Below are 24906 nucleotides of genomic sequence, written 5' to 3' on the forward strand. Positions count from 1 at the left end.
TATCCTTTATTAGTTATCAGATATATGAGCTCACCTTGATGAACAGTAGCAGTTCTTATCTAGCCAGTGATTCTGGGCTGTATGAAGCACTCTGAGTTTGTGATGCTAGGTCTTCAAGGACAATGAGCCTGTTTTCCTTACACCTCAGTATTCTGAAGAGCAAAACATGCAGAGACATATGTCTCAGTGGTCAAATAATGAGGAGTCCTTCCAAATCAGTATTCTGCTGTGCACACAGCATTGTCATCAGGTAGCTGCTAACACAATTTTTTTTTCCCCACAATGCACATGATAACTTTCACTTTGACAGCATTGAGAAAGGATGTAAACCATCCACACGAAAATGTATCGTGAAGACTGTGGTACTTAAGCAAATCACATGTTTTCATTAGTAAAACCAGGAAAATTCTTGGAAAATGAAAACGTATTTTTGTTTTGCGTTAGAAATAATAGAGCACTACAGAAATGAGAACTTGGATAGAGGGAGATTGATATTTCTGTAGTTGATGCTGTGTAATTGGCATACCCATGCATAGAAATACTATTCTAATAACTAAAATAGTAGAAAATCTGGGCAACATTACATTGTAATTTTTGTGTAAATAACAGTTATAAAGACATCATTAGTAGATTTCTGTGCCTGAAATCAGTGAGCAGTCAGGAGTTACAGGGAATAGCAACTGCTATATGGTAGTATGGAAACCTTTGTACCTTTGTAGCACCTTTGTAACCCAGTGGCAGGGTTCATCCACATTCTCTGGACGGTTTCCTGCACTAGGCTGAAGTACTCAAGTTCTGCTTGTCCCTACAGTATGTGGCACTACCCTTTCACTTGGATCAATGCTTATTGTGCAAGCTGAAAAGCACTTTGATGCAGGGAGATGTTGCTAGATCCATCTGGCAAAGCAACTTCATCCTTATCCTTCCTTTAGCTAGAGTTGCTTATCTTCTAACACACTTGCAGAGAGGAAGAAATCTCAGTAACTTTAACGAAGATGGAAAACTGCTTTTGAAAAGCTTACAAAGTGGGAGCCTTTTGGCCTACGATGTCAAATGTGTGTAAAGGAGTAGTGGCATGATGCCAGCTCTAAGTACTGCTGCACATGGCACTGCTTCCTCCTGTCCAAATTTCTCCACAGAGAAGCAGATTACAGGGTAGAAGAGTTCTTATGCTGTGCAATTTCTAGATACTGACATTTGTAGTAAAATTCAATATTTTTTTGGCAGTTTTATGTTGAATGCTTGAGTTCTGGGAAATGTCTGCTACAGAAGCAAACTATTCTGCTATGTATTGTTACAATGCCAAGCATATTTCTCAGTGGAAAATTTGTTGCTGCAATTTCTTCAACACTTTTGAAGGATTAGAGAATCTGAAATATATTATCTTTTAATTCTGTATTTCTTTTAGAAAATTATATGCTTGCTTTATTTATTAGGGTTTTTTGCAAGTTTTTCTAAGTTTTCTTGCATCTGACTCCAAAGAGCTGATCATGAGATCAGTTCACTATGAAACCAAATGAAAATGTGCACTGCAAATTTATTGGTTACTGACATTAAGTTGTGATATTTTTATTTTTGCAGCATTTTAAGAGAACTGTATGTGTAGGGAGAGAATGGGCCTTGTAATCCTTAAAATCTCTCTCACACACACACGCACACAAGATTGTTTTTGTTTGTTTGTTTTTTTTAAGTCTGAATGTTCATAAGTTTCAAATAAATTTTGGGGTTCTGGTTGACGTTTCCTAGTAGTTAATGACCTCTCTGAGGACTTGCGCTCTTTCAAGTATTGCATTGCCAGATGGTCCTTTCATCAGTCACTGATTCATTTCTGCAGATGTTTGGAGAAATAAAAGGCAGAAATATTTCAAGAAAAATGTTGTTTTCTCTACGAATGACCCAGTTTATTTAGTTTTCTTGATTTCTTTGAGTGGATAACAATTACACATATACATATTTTCTTGAATACACTATTTTACGAAAAAAGCTTAATGTTAAGTGTATTTTAGGTATTTAAGCCAAAATTGAAGTTATATACTTTAATTACAGGTTTATCAGTAGATTATGTGGAGAACAAACTTTACTGGATCAGTTCAGGAAATGGAACCATTAATAGATGCAACCTGGATGGTGGCAGTCTTGAAGTAATAGACTCAATGAAAGAAGATTTACCAAAAGCCACAGCTTTAACAATAATGGGTAAGTCCAGTGGTAATAGCAATGATTTTCAAACAATTGAATGGTAATTATGAACCAACAAAAACTTGGGAAAAAAAAGAAACACATCAGTATTTTATTGTAGATGATTCTCACAGTACGTGTGAAACTTTTTTTGTGAGAAAAGTTGGATTCTGAGATGTCTGCTGTGTAATATTTTATGTTAAGTTGGTTGAAAAATAAGGTTTTTTTTTTTTTCTACATTGCACCTTAGAAATGTTGGGACTTAATGTTTTTAAACATTCCAAAAATTAAAAGGAAGTTATATTCAGGGTAATTTTCTTTGCATTTCAGATTGACTATATCATTGAATTTACTATAATTCTCATTAGCATCTACAGCTCTTGGACCTCACTTGAACAAGGATAGTGTTAAAAAAAAAAATTGTATTCTGACTCAGAACTAGTGCTTTTATATTCTTCTGAAGATTACTAGAAATATAAATGTAATCTTTCTGCTTTTTCTCTAAATGCTTTGCTTACCTTTGTTCTAATTTAATTCAAAATGATATTAATTGCTGTGGGATAGTTCTGAGAAATTCTATTGATAGCTAGATTTTTTGTTGATATAGTTGACTCATCAACTGCTAGTTTCCTTTAAAAAGTATTTCACTTAGTTGATTAACTATGCACGTGTGTGCTTTTGAAGATTACTTTAAATGATCTTCAAAGATTATACACACACTGTACGTTGTATTTTAAAGCAGTAACTGCTAAAGAACTTCATTATGAAAATATTTAGTAAGTATTGGATCTTAAATGTTGTCAAAATTAGTTGGAGAGGTGATGTTTTTATATATGCATTCATAAACAAAAGCAAGTTTTGTGTCAGAAGGAGTTATGAATGTTAATACGGAAAAATTGTCTTTCATTGATTAGGTTGTAATTGAAAATTAAATGAGGAGATGACCTTCAGGGAGTTCTTGGAGGTCTTTAATATGAGATGTTGTAAAGAATATTTGTTCTTACTGTCACTGAAATATCTATGCTTTCAAGTCTTTATCCGTGATCTACAGAAGATACAAGAGTGATGGTCCATCTGAGATGTAGAATAAAGAGTTTATAGCTATCATCTGAAGAAATATTTTGTGCTTGTTTATGTGAAAGTAGCTGAGTTTTTGCCAGTATGGAAAGGCAAGTAATACTGCAGCTTAGTTTTTAAGCATGAGGCCATGTATGGAGTGTTGTGTCTAGGCCTGGGGCCCCCAGTACAGGAAAGAGATCAATGTTTTGGAATGAGTGCAGAGGAAGACCACGAAATGATCGGAGAGCTGGAAATCTGTCCTACAAAAATGAGCTGCAGGAGTTGGGCTAGTTCAGTTCGGAGAAGAGAAGGCTTTAGGGAGACCTCTTTATGACCATCCAGTATTTCAAAGGAGGTTATACACTGGGAAATCAATTTTTTACATGGATAGATAGTGATATGTCAAGAGGGAACGGTTTTAAACTAAAGGAGAGCAGATTTAGATTAGATGTTGGGGGAAGCTTTTCACTGAGTGGGTGGTTAGGTATTGGTATGGGTTGCCTAGGGAGGTTATGGATACACTGTCCTTGGAGGTACATAAGGCCAGGTTGGATGAGGTCGTGGGCAACTTGATCTAGTGCTTGATCTAGCAGTTGGTAACCCTGCCTGCAGCAGGGTAATTGGATCCTGATGGTCTTTGATGTCCCTTCCAACTCAAGCAATTTTATGATTCTTTGATACAGTAGTTTAGGATTCCTTATTTTTGAGTGATGACAAGTCTTCCTACTTGAAACTGGTAAACATGATGTATTTGAGTTTTTCTGTTTGTTCTGCTTTCTGGTTTTGTCTTTTATTTAGAAACCAGTTGTGATAAAATGCAGCAAGACACTGAAGTATTGTAGTATACACTGCAGCTTACAGTATTGTATGCACTGATTGAAAAACATGAAGATTCCTTATTCATTTCTTTTGTATGGTTTTATGTTGTGGAAGATACTGCAGCAACACATGATGCCATTTGTTTTCCTGAAGTTCTTTACATCATATTCTTGTAAGCAAGCATTGGTAGATATAAGACAAATCAAATAGTTTTTGGCATTAGGTGTTTCTCCAAGTAAAACTAGTATTTTAGACAGCTTAATTTTATTTATTTAATATATATATGATTGTGTCATATTGTTGATTTGTTTCCACTGAAAGAAGAGATGAGTTCAGTATTTTCAGAATCTAGAGTAGTCTTGCCTCAGTCACAATACACTGATCAGTTATTTTTGATCATTAGTAATTTAAGATTTAAGTAATTTTCTTACTATTAGATCCTTCAGTGGTAGCATACAGATGACATGAGACGCATTCCTTCCTTGGCATGAAAAAATAATAAAAATGTTGATGGCAGAGTGACTCTCAAGTTTCCAGTTCCTTTGAAGTTAAACAAGTTATATAATTACAGAATCACAGAATCGCAAGGTTGGGAACGACCTGCAAGATCATCTAGTCCAACCATCCTCCCATTCCTATTAGTACCACAAGCTACTAAACCATATTCACATCTCCCTCTACTTTATTTCTTCTATTTATTGTTTTTCTGCTCAAGTGTCGGTCATATTTATTTTTCCATAGACTAAGCTCCAGAATTCCTAGTTCTTTTATTTCTGCCTTTGCCTACATATTTTGATGTATGATATTTGTACAATGAAAGTTATATTCCTATGGAAAGTAAAGAATTTTAATATGCACCAAATTACTATTTTTTCCATGACCTTAAGCATATAAAATTTAATTTACCCTTTGTATTACTAAGGTGCTGCTATAAACCCATGATGAAATTCCATTTGCAAGTCTACTTTTTCTCCAAAAGTGCATTCAGTGCATGTGAATGCAACAGCAGCTATTTTTAATTAAATCACTATTCAGAAATACACATTAATGCTTTTGTTTAGTACCTCACACTGTTGTCTTACATTTGGTCAATGGTAATTTTCTTCTGCTGCTGTGTTAAGGATTCATTTTATTTTGTTTAAATCCTGTGACGTTTTCTTCTTATCATTTATCAGCTTTTCTGATTCACACCTTCTGTTTCCTGCGTAACTTTAACACCTACTACTGACACCATTTACAAGTTGATAACAAATATTTCTATCATTTTGGAAACATGCGATGTTCCTTGTGAGAGAATCTCTGATTTTACTGTGTGATACAGTGGTATACCTTTTTTCAAGATTAAGAAAATGAGAATATTTTCTGTGCTTGTGCTAAGGTTCACCTGAGTTTAAAGTATGATATTCCATATCAGATTTTTGAACTTGCAGCTGCAAAGTCATCTATCACAGATACTTGAGTGCATTTCGTATCAGCTCCTCACAGAAATATAGTTTATGTAAAACTACAAAATTAAACTAACTTAATTAGAAAACAGGAATACGATGTAGATTGTATAATGATGTAATTTGTTGTGCATTGCTGATTTTTTACAATAAATACTTGTGGTAGAAACCTCAAAGGATATGTTCTATGGTGGTGGGTGTTACTGTTTCTCTTGTCATACTTAATAATATAAAATATAGTAATTTCATATGCTGAATGATTCTGTGTGTAAATGCTATTTCTATTTAAATTAATGGAAAAATATCAGCAGTACAACAAAACCAAAGACATAACTTCTCAGTGGGAATGTAGATGTTAAAACTGTATCTTTTGAACAGAATCTGTATTTAATGCAGCCTTCAAGGTGTATTATCAATCAAAACAGATAGTGATGGTATTTCATTTTTGACAGAACGCTTTAGTTCATTTATTAACAAGATAACTTCATGCTACCTTTGTTATTGTGGTTAGCTGACATATTCGTTGATTTTTTTCTTTTTTCCTAAACAAACTGCAAAAAGTAACACCATAATGCATTTCTAGTAACTCAGGTGGTGGGAACTGTGACTTCTCTGAAAGCAATTCTTAAATGGAAGGGGCTGCTTCAATCAGGAAACTTCAGATACGTACACCTTAATTTTCCAAGTCATCAGTCTTCTAATTACTGTAACACCATTCATTACATTAGCATTAATATATGAAATATATCTAGGCAATTTGCCCAGTTCTAAGTACAGTACATAGTTGTCTTCCATAAATACTCAAGCTATCATTAATAAAAACTAATGGCCCATCAAATTTTGCGTTTACCGTACAGCTCAAAATCTCCAAAGGACTGCCCACAATGCTAGTATAGCAATTTCTGGCATTTTAAATGACTGTTCCCCAATATGTTGCTGCACTTTATACTAATTACCCAACCAAATGGACAAATACAACACTTCTTAATATTATAGCATAATTTCATCAAGATGATTGTAACTAATGATCGTACAACTTTCTGATTAGTATAATCAAACCAGTTTGATATTTAAAGATTTAAAATAGTTTTCTTTAATATTTTCTGAAAGCAAATTGTTGTAAGTTTAGTTGAGTGGCTGTGAGAAACCATTAACTATATTTTAAATATGGAAACAGATTAATTAAGCCTATTATTTACCTTAGTAAATAGTTTAATCACAAACTAATAATCTAATGAGAATATATATATATATAGAAGGAAAATGAAGAATTCTGAAATTCTGATTTAGGATTGTGGTCAAAAATAGCAGTGTAACATTATTATTTTTTTTGTATGAGTGTGACATGACGTGTCATCACTCATCCAGTGGTTTCTGAACAACTGAATCCTTGTTAAAGAGAACTGAGTGTTCTTTAACTCTAAGGGCATAACTGAACAGGTAAAACAAATTAATTTTGACAGATAGGCTAAGAAGTTATACCTCAAGATGCCTGTAATTTCAAATTTTATTATTAGTACATTTAAAATATATCTTTATTTTCCAGATTTGCATTTCACTCTCTAAGGTGTTCAGATTGTCTTTTTCCTATAATTTCCCATACTGTACCCATATATCGTTAGAAAACTTGTAGGGCACCATATAAAACGTCTGTGCCAAAGGAAAATATGTGCTAGCTCAATAAGATCACACAAATAGTACTAAATAGTACTTATCCAGGTGTCATGTTAACAAGAATGGAAGAAGAAGATAAAAGAATCATAATGAAGTATTTTCTTGTGACAGGTTTTGATTTGTTCTTTTTAATAGGGTGACATAAGGCGTTACCCTCTCTATTCACAGTCCCGTAAGGACTAGTAGTGAATCTGTGTAGTGACATATCTTCTATTGTATCCGTTGTGAAAGGAAGATAAGAAATCTATGATCTTACATGTCCAACACACTAGATGGAAACTGTGTGGATGCTGTTCACTTGAGCAGGAACAGTCTCATCCAGTAGCACAGTATACCAAGGGACACGTTTGAACCATACAATTCATGATGCAGCAATAGCTTGTCTCTGTACTAATAATTAAGGGATGAATAACGTCTGTGGTAAGGAAAATCACCAGTGATTGAACTTCCTCATTGAACTCAGCATGTTATGTTTTGATCTAATTGTAAAAGAATATGCAGAGTTGATTACTTGAGGATTTTGTTCATCTACGTTCTCTGCAGCAGTTGTCATCAGGTCGCTTTTTTGATAGTCTGTCAGGACCTTAGCCATAATTTTGGACAAAAAAAAAAGAAAAAAAAAAGCCTTAAAGGATACTTCTTGAAAAGAATGCTGCAAAAATACGAAAATTATATACATTTTGCTGCACTCTGATCTTTACTTACTTTGTGAGTGGGTTTGGGTACATAAAGTGAATTCTGGTATATACCATGTATCTGTTTATGACAGTAAACATCGAAATTATATGATGATCCATTCTGATTTGTGCTCAGAATATTCAAATAAATATTGATATAACAATGTAAAAGCATTTAATGGAAAAGGCTGCACTAAGCTTCAAGGATAGGTAATCCATTATTGTGGGTCACCTCATGTGAACAAATAACAAAAAAATTTACTATGACTTTCAATGTGCATTATGTCATACAGTTACCAGTATATTCTTCTCTCTCATCTGACTTTTTTTTATTCTTGTTATAAGTTACATCATCAAGATTTTTTTGTTCTAAAGATTGACGTGAGCTACTGTAATTTAATAGATCTATATCATAAAAAGATATTTTCCCTCATCCAATTCTAGCACCTTTGGATGCTTAAGATGAAACATTTCCTTTAAAATTAACTTAGGTTTCACCAGAGTTCCACTTAGGTCTTCAAATCTTCATATTCAGAGTATATTCACTCTGAAGATAGTTTTGTTGTAATAAAGTTGTGAAGACTAATCAGTAAATGATCATTGTCCCTTGTTTTTTTTCAGTGCTTATATTCTTTTGTGGGAGTACCGTTACTGTAATGGTGATTGTTTTTCAGGACTGCAACTTTCATCATGAAACACTCAATTATCTGCCTATAAAAAATAATTGTCGTAAATATTTAAAACTGCAACATTGGCAACTATTTATTTAATGGGGGGAAAAAAAAATATGAATTTACTGCACAGAATTTTTTTGGAAATGCAGTGTTCGCAAAGTTTAAAGTTTTTTGATCTAAGATTTTATTTTTGGTTCATCTACAGTAATAACTTTGTCTTTCTGAAATTAAAATGCTGATGATGTTAAACTACGATTATACTTCCATTTAATAATTTCGTTTAAGATCTTTAAAATATACATAAATATTAAGAGGAAAAAAAAATGTTCATACTTTTTTCTTCATGAAGAACATTGCTTAAAGATTGTATTTCATAGTCATTAGTATTTTAAGTGTTATGAGTGAAATGCTAACTTGCTGCGAAGCAATATATTTTAGCCTAAGCACGTCCATGCATGTTAATTTCTTTTAGTTTAAAAGTGCACATGAAAAACTGAAGATTATTCTGACTTCTGGGAAAGGTAGCAGCAGAACTACATTTTTATTTGATTAATTTACCTAACAAAATATCTTTTTTATTATTATTATTACTGAAAATATAGGAGTTCATCTATGGTTGAGGAACTGTCAGAATTGCAACTTCAAATTTAGAATATAAAAATCTGTAACTTTTTTTTCTGAAGTGCACTCTGCTACAGAGTGTTAGTCGGTCAGTGTTCGTCTTTCTGACCAAGAAATAATTTGCAATGAGGTGGAAGGAGACCATCTTACTGCTTAGGTTTTGCCCAGGAAGTAAAGACTCAGGAAGGGTGTTGTGGCATCCAAGGGAAAATGAGAGGCAGACACTGTAAAATATTTTATGGACTGTGGAAACTTACATGTAAACCTCGGATTTTGAGGCCATCACATCAAAGATCTTAACATACTTTAGAGATTTTGAAAATTAATGTGTTCAGGGATTGAAATCAGAAGATTGGCTATGGTCTCTGTGCCACTGTTAGGCTATTAGCTTTTTACAGGTTGATATAAGAGATGCCAAAAATTATATTCTGAAAAGTTGGTATAAAAAGCCGCTTTTCAATTTTTCCACTAATTAATGTCTGTTGATTATAACTTGTTTTTTGAAAGCTTAAAAGCATTAAAAGAAATAAACTTCATTCTTAAAAAAAATTAAAATTCCTCCTCTGAGTAAAATCAGTAGAACCTGCATTCATAGGTAGGCATTTTGATTTAGTAGAAGTACTGTCAAATCAGCAGCATTTGCAGCAGAAGAGGAACCAGGGAAGACTGAGTTCCTGTCTCTTGTATCTTAAAAACAGTAACTTGGACTTCTTTCTTCAACTTAATCTCTGTAAGGCTTCCAGTGCAAAACTCCATACCTTTTATCCTAAAACCTCAGCTCAGTTTTTTCTCCTTCTCTTCTGCACAACAAATCTGTCTACTGCAAGGACCTTTCCCCCCATTCCCAAATCCAAAATTTGCAATCACTGTACTCTGTTTCCCACTCACAGCTTTTAAATATCTCCAGTTGGTTTTCTTCCACTCCATTTTCCATCTTTTCTGTGTTAAGACAAAGTATGTGCTGTTGCCTCTCTGGAGCTACATGTAAAGTGATAGGCTGGCCAGTAAAAGTGCTGCTTGGCTATTTGGCTGCCAGAGAAGAGGTCTTCAATCGTTCAGCTATTCTGCAAAATTACTGGGGTTCAAGCAGACAAGATTTTGTACAAAATTTCTTGTGAGCTTGTTGAGAAAATAGGAAGTGTGTGTTCTTAGTTGTTCTTCAAAAGTAAATCTGTACTTGGATAAAGATTACGTTAGTTCTGTGCATTTACATAGTCTCTCCTCCTCCCCCTCCAAATATTTTAGTTATTAGCAATTAGCAGAAATGCATAATGTTTTCATTGTGAAAATTGGAAATCAGGATGTTGATGTTCCTAAAGTACCTGGTAGAAATAGCTAGCAGCGTTTTGCATTGTTTTTGTTTGTCCAGAGCTAGAAACATCCAGAAGTTCATCACTGAAATAATGCATTTATGGAATGTCTGAAGGATGACATTAAGAGTTAGCAATGGCTAAGTGTTTTCTGTATGTTTGGTGTGCTCTGTGTTTCAGTCTCACCCAGATAGAAAAGGACTGTTTTGCTTTGATTCCAACAACCATTGAGATTGATGAATAGATGGGAACAAGCTGGCTGAAATTAATTGTGATAAAAATGAAAAAAATTGTTATAAGGGAAACAACTGAAGGCCTTGGCATTGGTTAGGTAAGGAGTTCTTCATTGTGAACATTCAGTTGCAAAGATTTAGCTGAGATCTCATTTTGGAAGTTTGTTAAAGTTTGTAGTCTTAAAATTAGTAAGCATTATTACTATTTCATTATTCTTTTGGAAATACTTTTTAGTAATGATTGTAATTTCAGTTCGTACTTCAGTTTTCATTAGACTGAACTGCTGCCATGTAACTCATGGAAGATATTTATGTAGAAAATACTGTTTATATTAACCATCTCACCCTTATTATGTAACGCTGATGCATTTTATGTGAAATTTCAAAGACTTTTTGTTTCTCTCTTGGTGCATAGCAAGTCACAAAAACATGTCATGCTCAATTTCAGTAGCCTGATTCTGAGGTTGTGGTAGTTTCAGATGTGATACAAGGGTGAGAATTTCTTGGGCATCCCTAGTTCATGACTCTGGACTAATCCGTGCCATGAGACTATCCATTGTCACTCCAATGTCATCTTCAAAACACTGAGTGGAGGTTACTGTTGTAGAACATTGTTCTAAGGTCTTGATGTCATCCTTCAGGTCTATACTAAAGCTAAGTAAGCATTTTAAATGCATATAAATATAAAGAAATAGCAGAAGACTGAAGGACATTTCTAGACTTCTGATTTCATCTCCTTTCAGTCTTTACTGTCTTCCATGCCTTAGCAACAGGGAATGCAGTTTTTGTATGAGAGCATCAGAGAAGGTTTTCAGAAGTGTATTTTTCATACTCTATTTTCATTACTTTCTCGTACTCTATTCCTTGCCAAGTCATCTTAAAATTTACAATATATTGCTTTATTTAATACTTTTCACTTTGTCCGTGTTGTAACTTCATAGACCTCATGTATTTGTGCATGGATCTTGAAATATTCAAAACTTGATAGAAATACTGCCCACTAGTGGTTTGATGTAAAGTACTGTAGCTTACTACTGTGAGGAAATGATAAACCATTAACACTAGTGTGGTTTTTTTGTTTTTGTTAGGTGAAAAAAGACTAGCTCATTAACTGCAGAGGCTGTTACGTGAATTCCAACAGACAATGAGTCTGTTTCAAAGTTGTATGATAAAAAATGGCACTGACAGATGTTCTATGTTTCTGAACAAAACTAATGCTTATATTTAAATGATGTTTCACGATAACGTTTTCCCAAAGTGATGCAAGTGAAATTGAGATAATATGCTTCTCCTGTGTACATTTCAGTTTTTTGACATTTTTTTAAATAGCTATTTAATGTATAATCTAATAATCTATTTCAATTGTTATGAAGAAGATTTTTTTTCAGTAATATGGTATTTGTATTTTTATTTTTAATGAAAATTCATATTCCGTAGTAACCAATGTGGGTACAAGAAAGTGATCAAATGTAGTTTGTAGCCTGATTTCACTTAGAATCCTGTCTGAATTTCAGGGAAATCTTCATGACTCGAGTTTGCTTTTTTCTATTATTTTAATATTATGTTAAATTATAATGATCTATTGTATTGTTGATATCAGTGTAAAGTTGGTGATTTCAATCCTTAAGACAGTAACAAGATTCTTAATGATTTTTATGATAATTTTCATACTTAATAATTTGAACATTCAAGTCAGTGAAAGCTTGATACTTGAGTTCTTGTTTTCTTCACATACGTATGCATATAGAAAGGTTTGTGTACAAATCATGTCTTGCAGTAGTACTTGAAAGTGTTTTGTAATGTTTTCTAATTTTCAGTTATAAATTGGATATAACTCTCATCTTTCTTACATGTGATCTGAGCTCAAAAAATTTTTCCTACTTAGTTTTCAAATATGTGTAATTCATAATGATCGCTCCTCTTAATTTTTCAAAACTTGAATTTTTTACAGATAAAAAGCTTTGGTGGGCAGACCAGAATTTAGCTCAGATTGGAACTTGTAACAAACGAGATGGAAGAAACCCAACTGTCCTGCGAAACAAGACTTCAGGTGTTGTGCATATGAAAGTATATGATAAGGCAGCACAGCAAGGTAAATTTTAAAATTTTTAACCAGCTGTTAAGTTGCCTAATATCTTTTCCCATGTTATTTTCCAAACGTTCTTAGAATAAAAAAAAAATTGTCATTGTAATTCAATTATGAAATACCATAAAATGTTTTAGTATTGAATCCATTATTGATTTCAGATAATTGATTATGTCTCCCTGTGTAATTTAATTTGTTAGATACTTTATAGTTTACACTGTCGTGATAGCTGGAGTTCTATGAAGAGTCTAGGTTTAAATTTTTTGCCAAAAATTAGCATTGATACATGCACCTCATCTTGAATTATTGAAAGTTTAAATAAATATTATTTAAATAAATGAAGTCATTAACATTCTACATTACTGCCTTTAAGGCCTTTTAATGCATTTAAATTGACAGAAAATGCAGCAGAAAAATGGGGGAATATTACTAATACTGCTGAAACTTAATTGGCAAAGTGGGAATTGATGTAATATGAGTAAGTTTGAAGTCATGCTGTACATTTTATGAATTTGGAGGTTATTGGAGATGAAGATATTTGGGAGGTTCTTCCTTCCCACAGAACACAGGAAAGGCTTTTGTAGCTGTTCCTCTTATTTCTCTAGAGAGTCTTGTATTTTCAGTTTTGTTGACAAAGCCACTAAAATTTTATCCAGTTTTTGCTTTTGCATTTTTTTAATGGAAGATGAATGCAAAGTGCATGGACTTCAGTACAATATTCTTGAACTTGTCAGTAATGTTTTTGCATACACGGCAGTTGCTCCCAAATCTCACAGGCACAAATTGTGTGTGTTTTATTCATAAGTGAGATTTAATCCTGGTGATTAGTCATTATCCAGTTATCCATGGAATAGTTAATCGACAGGTCTACTTCATAGGAATTTCATCTTTTTTTCTCTCTAAAATCATTCATGAGCAGATTCTCATGTTCAAGTTGCCAAAAATTATCAAAATGTGAAATCATCTTCGTTACTCTCAGCCTTTGCTTTCAGGGTCCAGTGTTATTCACTCAGATCCTTATTGAGCAGTTTCCAGAAATACTTTTACAAAACTTAGGAAACACTGATGGTGCTTTGTAAGTCGCACCTGTTCATGTGGTGTGAGGGTACATACAGATTCTTCCATGTAGACTGTTGTTATTCTAGATTTTATTTTGTATTCTACAATTTGTCCATTTTTCCGAAGATACGTTAGACTTCAAAACTTTACACATCTTTTGCATTTGTATTGTTGGATTACTGGAACACCTTTTTGAATTCAAATTAAGGAATATCTCATGTTTAGAAATAAATATAAATATTTGTTTATATAAATGTGTATAAATATATTTCTAAATTAAAAATAAGTACTATTCAGATTAATAACTTGTGTGTCTTAGTAGACAAATGTTTCTTCATAGTGCTTCAAATTTCTTAAATGTATTTGTTGTATTCTGTATAATGTTTATTGCATATTTTATCGAAAAATGTTTGTACACTAAAAGTAAATGTTTGAGTTCTGAAATAGGAACATAGAACTGTGAGTTCACATTGGAGGGTATCTTAATTATACCAGACAAGTGCTAATTCATTAGGATGCAAGGTTAGTATAGCATTTGATGAACAATTAAAATATGATCAATTACATGTTAATGGTCACAGAATCACAGAATCATAGGGATTGGAAGGGACCTCCAGACATCAAGTGTAACCCCAAGATTTCCAGAATAAGAGATGCTTTTTAGACTGTCATTGAAAATATTTCAGCATAGTTGCTCACTAATTTAAAACAGTATTTTCAGTTTTATCATATATTTCTACTGTAAAATGAAAGTTCAAGAAACTGAATTATTTTAAAATATATATAGCGAGGAAAAAGCTGCTGCCTTGGTGAATAAGTACCATAAGAGCGTAGCGTGACCAAGTGTACAAATAACAGTATAGCCTGAAACGTGTTCTTCTATATTTCATTTTTACCAAGAATTTGCCTGAACAAAATTTGTTTTTTGGTACTACTAAAAAATTGATAGCAACGCTCACTTTTTTTTTAGCCAGGATTACACTGTTCAGATTACTACCTGTTTTGTTTTCTGTCCTGTTATGTTCTAGGTAGCAATTCCTGTCAATTTAATAATGGTGGATGTTCCCAGCTCTGTTTACCAACATCAGAAACCACAAGAACCTGTGTTTGTACAGTGGGCTACAACCTCCAAAAAAACCGCATGGCATGCAAAGGTTAGAAATGCTTTTCGTATTTATTTTTAGCTAACTTCAGTTTTATGGGAAATCTGTAAGTAACCTAGAAAGAAACTTCACTTATTTATTTTGGTGGTTAAAATGGAAGAGTTCAGTGTGGTGAAGAGAGAAATTTAGCATTTCATTTGTTTATTTAGCTATGTGTAACTTTTATGGAAAACCCTAAGGTATATTTTTCACTTTTTTTTGAAATAGTTAGAAAAGACCATCTGATCCATCATTTGAGCGATACATTTTGGTTATCCACCTTTTCTTAAAACTAATTACAGACTACAGTCTGAAAGGTTGGGTGTCTACTGTATCTATTACCATTAAAAAGTAAAATCTAAGTATCTATTTCCGGTAAAAAGTGAAGCCATATTGTTATACAGAACAGTGAAAGGCACTTTATTTTTGAGGTGCCATGGTAGTTAGTTATAAACTTTTTTTGTTAGTTCCTATGGATTATTGCTATGTAGTGTATATACAATATATGTAATAGACTATAATTGGAAACAGAATTGAGCAACATAAAGATGGTTTTCTACTTCAGTGCTTGCCATATGCTACTTGGCATCATTTTTTTTTTTTCTTTTTAATGTATTCTTTTGTACTTCTAAAGGAAAAGAAAAGAAACCAATATGTTCATCATAGCTGAACTTGAAGATTGAGAGTTGTATAACAGCATGCTATGTTATTTCCCTTAGAGTTAGAATTGCTTAGAACTTAGAAGTTTTATTACAAGGACATGGAGGTGACTGCAACAAAATACTTGTTACAATTTTGTTTATCAAAAGGTGTGATTCATTTCAACTGTTTCTTCCTACTTAATAGAAATTGATGTTTCTGTTTTGTTATTAATGTAGCACAAATGTAGACATTTAAAGTGTATCCAAAGCATGATTTCTTTAAACCATGTACTTCTCTATTGTTTGTAAAGGGTGATTGCATGACTGAATGAGGTGAGATGCGTCTCATGCCTCAGAAGATGTTTTACACAGCCTGAGCTGTGCGTTCATTGAGTTCTGTGGAACTGTCTCTTGCTAAATACATAAAACGTGGATATGCACTGAAGATATTCTTAAATGCCTCATAATTCAAAATAGTTTATTCTTAGTTTAAATTTTCACTAATAAATTTTGAGATGGTGCTTGAAAATGAACAGTAACTCCCTCCTATTTGTAAAACTGTATTTATAATTAGAAATAAAGTATAATAATTGATGGATTTTCTTTTAAAGAGTTGGAATCATTGTTCAGGATAACTATTGGACAGTATAGGAGAACTCTGTTATTAATTCCTCAAGTGTTGTTAATAGGGAAAGTCTCCATTTTGCTGCTCTTACCTATTTGATTTTTCCCTTAGGTGTAGAATCATTTGTTATGTATTCTGTTCATGAAGGGATTAGAGGAATTCCTCTTGATCCAAATGATAAAATGGAAGCTTTAATGCCTATATCTGGAACCTCATTTGCAGTGGGCATAGACTTCCATGCAGGTAAATATTCTGTATAGTTTACTGTGTATATGTTAGCTATTTCCACTGCTTTAAAAAATGGAAAACAATTCAAAACTTCTGAACAAGCCTCTTCCTTCTTATTCAGTTTGACTGTTTCATAACGCAAATATCACTAATCTTTTGCCAACAAGTAAGAAGTAAAACTCATTAAATTCTTCTCTACCTTTGGCCTACCTTTTTCTTTGATGGCTTTGTACATCTACTTAGCAAAATTTCAAGTTCACTTAGTATTTCACAGTGCCGCCTCATTTTGCATATTTTGCCTTCAAACCAGTGCCAGCTAGTGCTCAGAGCTTTAGTTATATCCTAGGATATCATTCACTGTTTGCTGGATGTAAAAATAACTTAAAAAATTGTGCCTTGTAGCTGAGAGTTTACTGTATCAAAAAGTGTTTTTGTGTTCTTTGTATCTTTTGTAGTTTCCATGGAAATAAATCAGTGTTGCTTTTGAAGAGATCTACCGTAAAATCCTGAAGTACAGCATATTTTTGGAATAATACTTATTTTTGGAATAATAATGGAATAATGAAATATTATTTGTATTTGTAACCTACAAGAATCCTTATTAGTTTAGTACAAATTAATTTAGTGGGTATTTTTCACTATAGAGTGGAAGAGTGTGAGCTATCAAGAGGTACCTGAAAATCAAAGAGTATTATCCAATGCAATGCAATATATAAAATGTAGTGACTGGAATGTTTTGCATTGAATAAATAACATTTATCAATACTTAAAATTTTTATTCATTTATTTTTTATCTTTAAGTAGTTAGATCAAAACATCATATTCAGTATATTTTACAGGATCATTATTACATTTCCATACTTGACTTCTTAGTATTTACTTTGAAGTTTGTTTTCTAGAAGCGTGTGCTTTAAACTTCCTCTTGCAGTACTGAACATACTAGAAAGAGGATTAAGGAAGAAGCCATGCTTTCACAGGAACCTTTTCTGAAATAAATTTGCTACTGTCAGCTAGTAGATCAGTGGTATCTCCTAAAAATGAGGGGGTTTTAGTTCTCCTTTTTTTTTTTTTTGGAGTGATTGTCAGCTGTCAGTATGTGGAGTTCTTTTGCACAGTTATCACAGAATTATTATTTTTTTCTAGTAATTGCTTTGATGTTATCAATGAAGTATTGTTCAACAGAATTCTAAGAATCCATTTCCAGTTTGAGAATATCATATCTTGCAGTTTGACTTATTTGGTTCTTTGTACTCTGTGTTGAATAAACTTACATGCTTACACTACAATAAATCTAAAGGTTCCAACCTGTCACCTGGAAGCAAAGCTGTTGAAAGATTCTCAACAGCTTCATCTGTGAAGTGGATATGCAAAGTAATGAATAGATGTTTGATCCTTCACCCTTGACCTGGTTGGTGTCAAGGAAGAAGGCTTCAACTGGAAAATTCTAACTCTTAGAGGCTGTAAGAGCACTGGCTGTAAGAGGTGGTCCTTCCCACGTGGAGCACCCCATTCTGGAGGACTTCAATTAATTTCTACCAAATCGGAATGTGTATTGCAACATGGCTGTGTGATAGCTCTGAGCTCTGACAACAGAAATAGATGGAATTGTGCTTGTGGAGTGTCATCACTTGGTTTTCCCCATTCATTTACCAGTGGTAATTTGTGGCAACAGAAAAATGGCATGTCTGTGCTTTCACTACTTCAAATTCTCAGCCTGGCCTTTGAGTTTAAATGTTCAGTGAAAGTAACTCTGTACTCAAATGCTGTGTAGTGGTCCATCTCTTCCTTCTTATGTACAATTACCTGCAGTGAAATGGCATGGAAAACAATTTAAAGGAATACTTTAACACACACACAGAAAAAAAAGAATCTTAGCAAAAGCTAATCAGACATTTATAATTTTTATTCACTTACCATATCACTCAAATTTATCACTTTTCTTCCTGGTTAAATTTTTTGATACTTCCAGAGCTTAATCTGAACGATTACAAATTTTGTGGTTACTGATGTAGACACCTGTGCTAACATAACTAAATTAATCCAAGAGTTTTCATTATGTTTTTATAGGTAATGATACAATCTATTGGACTGACATGGGTTTCAACAAAATTAGCAGATCTAAACGGGACCAAACATGGAAAGAAGATGTTGTTACAAATGGCTTGGGAAGAGTTGAAGGCATTGCAGTGGATTGGATAGCAGGTAGGAGTTTATTTGCGTCAGGTATTGTTATGATGAATTAATGTATGCTCTTGCATTTCCACTCAAGACTAAATAATTTGATACACTTTCATCACTAATTTATAGTATTCCAATTATCTAATACTTTTTGTTATTATTTTCATAGTGTATCGCAAGGATGTTATGCTCTTTTGTTGTTTTTTTTTTCTTGAAGTATGGTGTATTCTTTTTTGATGAGGAGTGGGTTCAGTTTTAAACCGAAAAAAAATTAATGTCTTCTTATATGGATAGTCACAACTGTGAAAACCAGCAATACAAGTTTATACTTGAAAACAGAAGGCTAAAAAGGACTGATAACTAAAATACAAGATGCATGCAGCTTAAAATACAGCAGTCAGTTTCTGGTTTTAACTTATGCATTTAAGATTTTTAAGTTTCTGAAGTGATGTTTTCTTTTTTCTGTAACTTCACAATATTTTTCCTAGGTAACATATATTGGACAGATCATGGCTTCAACTTAATTGAAGTTGCCAGGCTCAACGGCTCATTCCGATATGTAATCATATCCCAGGGTCTGGACCAGCCAAGATCTATTGCAGTACACCCCGAAAAAGGGTAACATGACTATGGCTACATTTTATTTTTTTTTTAACATTCGCATGTTCGCAATGAAGCTTTTAGGAATCAAGGCCTTTTTTCTAATATAGCTGTTTAATAATACCCAAAAGTAGTGTAATGGGATGTATTTTGCTATAACTGGACCCAGGTGGAAGAAAATGTTCTTAAGATGTCCTGAGAATTTTCATGAGTTTCATCATAAGGATTTTCATCTGCAGGAAGTACTGTATTTTCTCTGTGCAAGCCTTCACTTTCTAAGACGATCATTTTAGCTGAAGTGTATCCGTTGCTTGGAAACGTGCTTAAATCTGTTAAGTACTTAAGTTTTCAGCTTATCCAAGAAGTCACACTATCTAATGAAGACCTCACTGTGGTGGTGAAATAGTATAAAGGCATATTCTCTGATAGTTATAAATACCAGTATCACGTTACAACACTCTGCATCAACCAAGACTACCCAAGGTAGCTGAAAGCTATGTCAGATAAAAATATGGGTAATTCTTAAAAATTACATCACTTCTCATCCAACTGTTTGGTGAGACTACAATGCATCTCTAATAGAAATGAGAAGCTTCCATTCTTTCAGGCTGTAAAACTGATGGAGAGCTACAAGTAACAAAGAAGCAGTAAATTCTGCAAAGGATTTCCATCTTTTTTTTTTATTTCATATTCCAGTGGGAAAAAAAAAATACTTTGAGTTGATTTACAGCTCAGAAGATTTAACTGCTACAGTTGCCTTCCTAAAACGTAAACTACATGGTGTGTTTTAAAGAAGCATTTGAAAATCTACCTCTTCCCAAACCAATAGACAAAGCTGTGTCACTCATTTTCCCCAGGCTCAATTAAATGAGTATGACAGTATGTTCAGGAATGCAGTTTCCATATTAGCTGGAGAAGTCTGCATCTTTAGTGAAATGATGAAGAATTCTGACTTCTTAACAAAAATTGATGTAAAATATTGTCTGCAACTTGCCCCAATTTCTTTTATGAGAATATAGTTTTAGTGAACTGTGTGTTTTGCAGATTGGAAATGCATTTAAAAGTGAAGGTGAAAGTAAAAGTAGATTTTATTTTCTGCATAATGCAGTTGCTTGTGTCACAAATCATTATGGCTGGGTTCATGTGGCACCATGAGTATCTTGGCCATATCTTCTCACAGTTCAGAATGTACTTTGTTTGTCAGGATCCGGATTTTTATTTTTTTTTACTTTTTGCTCAACATGTTCTTATGTTAAGAACAAACAAGGAAGAAAAAAAACAACAAACCTGTGCAGAGTATTGCATAAGAGTCTAATAAAATCTTTAGACCAGAAGAGTACACCAAGATTCTTCAAAACACTATTTCATTTACGGTATAGTTTTCCTCAGCATGTACATAATATACTTAGATAAGTTCTGTGAAAACACAAAAGCTTGGACTCTCTTTAATACTGTGCCACAAAGTGCTCTATTCAGATGACTCCAATCAAAGTAAATTCATGCAACTAGGATAGCAATGTTTTTGTAGTGAAGTAAATGTATATCTTTATAGAGGAAGATAAGGACCTGCTTATCCTCTGCATTATTGTCATCTCTTTCCTTTTGTCAGGCAAAACTTTCAAAAGTGTACCTCCCTTCCTGCCCTCTCCTTGCCCTGTCTTCACATTTTTCATTTCTCTTGAAGCTTGAGTTGACAGCTTTAAGAACAGAGCGGAAAATAGTAGTTATTTGATCTCATTGAATCTGCCCATTATACCGAGATATGAAGCAGCCAGCATTCAGCTGGTTGGTAGCATTATTTAAAGTTAAGAATGTGTAGTTCTATAAAGGAGTGTCCTTCTCCCTCATCAGGAGTACTTATTCATTTAAAATGCACTTGGTTTCCATTTTTCTTCTACAATTAAATAACTTTTCTGAGAGAGCTCAAAACTGTGCTTGAAATACAGAGCAAAGGTCATTCTGAAATATTTCCTAGACTTTGAATCTTCCTCCATTGAAGACATTTGGGAAACTTCAGTTGTTTGCACTGTTGAATTTTAAACTCCTATTTTATTTTCTTCATAGATTGTTTTAAGTTAATTCTATGACCACATCAAAATTTCATCATTTGCATCTGTGTGTCAGCTACTTGGCTTATATGTGGGATAGTTACTAGAAAAATTGTTGTCATTATTCTGGCATTGCAATATAAATACCAAATAGCTAGGTAGCATAACACTGCAAAGGTGGAAGTATTTTAGAGCTTCTAAGAACATTTGGGAAGATCAAATTTTTTCTATGCTATTTAATGATTTACTGATGTTAATATATCAATATATTTCTAACCATCAATGCTCCAGTAATGTCTTAAGTAATGTGTATTACCTTTTCAGAATTTTCTTTGGAGGCTTCTAGATTTTTTAAAAAATCTGATGGTTACGTTTTTTTAATGTTGGTTGGTTTGTTTAACTAACTAGGCTGAGAGAATACTGCATAGTTGAATATCAAATGCTTGCCTTTCAGTAGTAAATAATTAGTTGATATCCTGTGTTAAGGATATTCATCTCTGACCAGATCTCTGAATACAAGTTGAGTTACATAAAAAAGTGCTGTTAGAAATCTCAGTGAAGTAAGTGCTGTCTGCAGGTTCATTAGCCTCCTCCTGCTATGTCTAAAGCAATAGAAAAGTAGGAGGTCAAAGCAGAAATTTATCATAGCGTCTCACCTTGAATCAGCGATGTGTCTGTGCCAGTAAGTGTACAGCAATGCATAGAGAGATAAGTAAGGTGAAAAGGTTTTCACATGATCATTAGGGAGGCTAGCAAAACAACTTTCCCCTACCATTTCCCTAAATGCTTTCCTATTTAATGATTTTATTTAGACATACATCTCATGTTTTATCTCAGTGTTGGTTAGATGCATGATTTTGTTCCAGTAATTTCTATTTTGGTTTTACTTTCCCAAGCACCAAACCATATTCTTTAAGCATACCATTGCGTATTGACTCGTAAATTATGATTTTAAGAGTTACTTCATATGTAACAACTCAAAAAAAAAAAAAAAAAAAAAAAAAAGGCTTAATTAGTTTATCAAACCAGTAGATTTATCCCATAAAGGTTATTCAAAGGTGTATAAGCATGAAGTATCTATTTGACAGTGATGATGCATTCATTTTGTTTTCAATTGAAAGACAGTATTGTACATTTTCATCTCTTTGTTTTTGTGTTAAATTTTAATAGGTAATTTGTGTAACTTTTTAGGTATTTATTTTGGACAGAGTGGGGACAGATTCCTTGCATAGGAAAGGCGTATTTAGATGGATCTGAGAAGGTTGTTCTTGTGAGCCTGGGGATTGTGTGGCCTAATGGCATTTCCATTGACTACGAGGTTAGTTTCTTTGTTTTTGATTATAATTTGAAATATTTGGTGTACATTATATTTCATTAAAGTCAATGTCTTCCACTTCACAGCAATCTTAGTAATTCTTAATGAAATACTTGGACAATTTTTTGATGTTTCCTTTAAAATTAATCTTTAGGAAAATAAATTATATTGGTGTGATGCTCGTACCGACAAGATAGAAAGAATTGACCTTGAGAGTGGAGGGAATCGGGAGATTGTGCTGTCAGGGAGCAATGTGGATATGTTTTCAGTTGCGGTGTTCGGAGCTTACATCTACTGGTCTGACAGGTAATTTATTTTTCATAAGCATTTGAGTCTCAAAATGTTATTTCAGTGCTAGGTGCTTCACCTTTGTAGGATTAGCCATTCCTTAGCAAGGTCACAGAATGGATTGCAGAAAGCTATGCAATTTGAAAGAGAGGGTATCTTTGATACTGAAACCTAAAGCATATCAGTATCATAGATGAGAGCAGGTTTTTGACCTTCTGTTAGATGAACTCTCCGCTGCCCTTCAGTCATTTGTTTGGTGTGAAGTAGTTGAGGATTGTTGATCAGACATCTTCAACTTTTTTGGCAGAGCACATGCAAATGGCTCTATTAGAAGAGGCCACAAGAATGAGGCCACGGATGCTGTGACCATGAGGACTGGCCTTGGAATAAACCTGAAGGAAGTGAAAGTCTTTAATAGAGCACGAGAGAAAGGTTGGCTGTTCTTAAGGATAATATTGTTTCAATATCGACTGGTGGTACTTTTTATGTATATTAAAACTTATAAAAAGTTAAATACTCACTGGTTTATGGCAACAAATTTTATTATATCTCCATTTTTTTCTTAGAATATTTTTTTTAGCTAAGATTTATTTACTATGGAAATACATAGAAAAGTTTCTTGTAAAACCTTGAGAGCATTTAAAGGAGAAAGTCTGAAATCAAAATACTTCCTATCATTCCTTTTTTGTTTTTTTTTTCCTGAAAGCACCCAAGTCTCAGGAATGAAGTGGACTTTGAACTGTGCTTTAGAGAACAGCAGTCTCAGGCTGCCTCAGATTTCTTTTGGAAAGCAGTACATTTTTTCACAGCTAGAAAATCTCAGTCTCTCAAATATTTATTTCCCGGGATTCCTTGGTCTTGAGTCCAGCTTTTTTGTGTGGGAATAGTTGTAAATAGTTAGATATCATTTATATTTAATTCAGTTTGCAATTGAATAGACAATTTCATATACTGAGAGTATGGCAGAAACAGATGAATTTTATCTCCCATTAAGTAGGATCTTTCTTTTATCTATTTTTTTCTCCTAAAATTTGAATTCTGTAGAGGCTTTGAAAAGCAAAGACATTTGTGAGAAAATAGCAACAAATTTTATCACCTTTGTATGCAAAATATATTTGTTTCCGTAAGCTAATGTCATTAAAATCTATCAAAAATGATATTTCCTTAGAGCTGCTACCAGATGAAATTTAAAATACGTGTTCAAAAACACTGAGAAGGAAAATCGTACTTGAAAAAGATATTTTTAAAGAAGATATTTGCGACAGGAGTATAATTCTAGTGTTGGTAATACTCAAAGCTTGTTTTAATCACAGCATCACATATCTGATGATCAAATTTTTATATACATCTTTCCTAAATAACTGCATCAAACCTAAAATGTAAAATAAATCTGCATTTTGAAAGATCTATTTAAAAATCAGTAAAAAGAAAAAATCCAATTTTTTCTCAAATTTGAATAGTTTTGAGAAGAATGAACATAATTGTATTTTGCTAAGGAGTTCTGCAAGTATTTTCACAGTTTTGTAGACATATTTTGTGGATAGTAAATGTCCACAGAAAAAAAATGGATGTTGTAGCTTTTAACAAGGCTAGAAATAGTTAATGTCTGCTTGCTTGGAAGGGCCCTCTGTGTAGAATTAAGAAAATGGAGCAATTGAATAAAAATATGTAATGATTTTTATTGATGGCTTGACAGATTTGGTTGCACTAGGAATGGGAGAAATGGTTACTGAGGCTAAAAAAAATTTTGATGTTAGTTCGAAAAACGTAACTGAATGAGTTTTTAATACATTTTTCAAATTTTACTAGGGTACAAATGGTTAATGTCTTTGGGAGGGGCTGTCAGTGAGCCAGGAGGACAAAAGGGAAAAAAACAGGTGAAAAATACTTTTGGAATGTTTTTTCTGTATCACTCTATTATATTTTACCTATGTATACTTTTAATTTTGCTGAACTAGAAGTAGGTAATATTTCTTTAAAAAGGAAAAGGAATTAGCTAGTATCCT

The 24906-nt window shown here is 33.2% G+C and overlaps 1 protein-coding gene across 5 annotated transcripts in view; it reads left to right on the forward strand.

The window, feature by feature from the left end:
- The window catches only part of LRP1B (LDL receptor related protein 1B), a 587100-nt gene that overhangs the window by 438531 nt on the left and 123663 nt on the right, over positions 1–24906 (forward strand). For all 5 annotated transcript variants that reach the window (XM_052675647.1, XM_052675649.1, XM_052675650.1 and 2 more), the window contains 9 exons: positions 2047–2196; positions 12642–12782; positions 14864–14989; positions 16355–16486; positions 18539–18673; positions 19138–19267; positions 22489–22615; positions 22767–22918; positions 23208–23332. In XM_052675647.1, the coding sequence (XP_052531607.1) occupies positions 2047–2196; positions 12642–12782; positions 14864–14989; positions 16355–16486; positions 18539–18673; positions 19138–19267; positions 22489–22615; positions 22767–22918; positions 23208–23332 (1218 nt within the window). The remainder of the gene's footprint in view (positions 1–2046; positions 2197–12641; positions 12783–14863; positions 14990–16354; positions 16487–18538; positions 18674–19137; positions 19268–22488; positions 22616–22766; positions 22919–23207; positions 23333–24906) is intronic.

Source organism: Tympanuchus pallidicinctus, unplaced genomic scaffold, assembly GCF_026119805.1.
Source record: "Tympanuchus pallidicinctus isolate F22 unplaced genomic scaffold, pur_lepc_1.0 scaffold15, whole genome shotgun sequence".
NCBI lineage: Eukaryota > Metazoa > Chordata > Aves > Galliformes > Phasianidae > Tympanuchus > Tympanuchus pallidicinctus.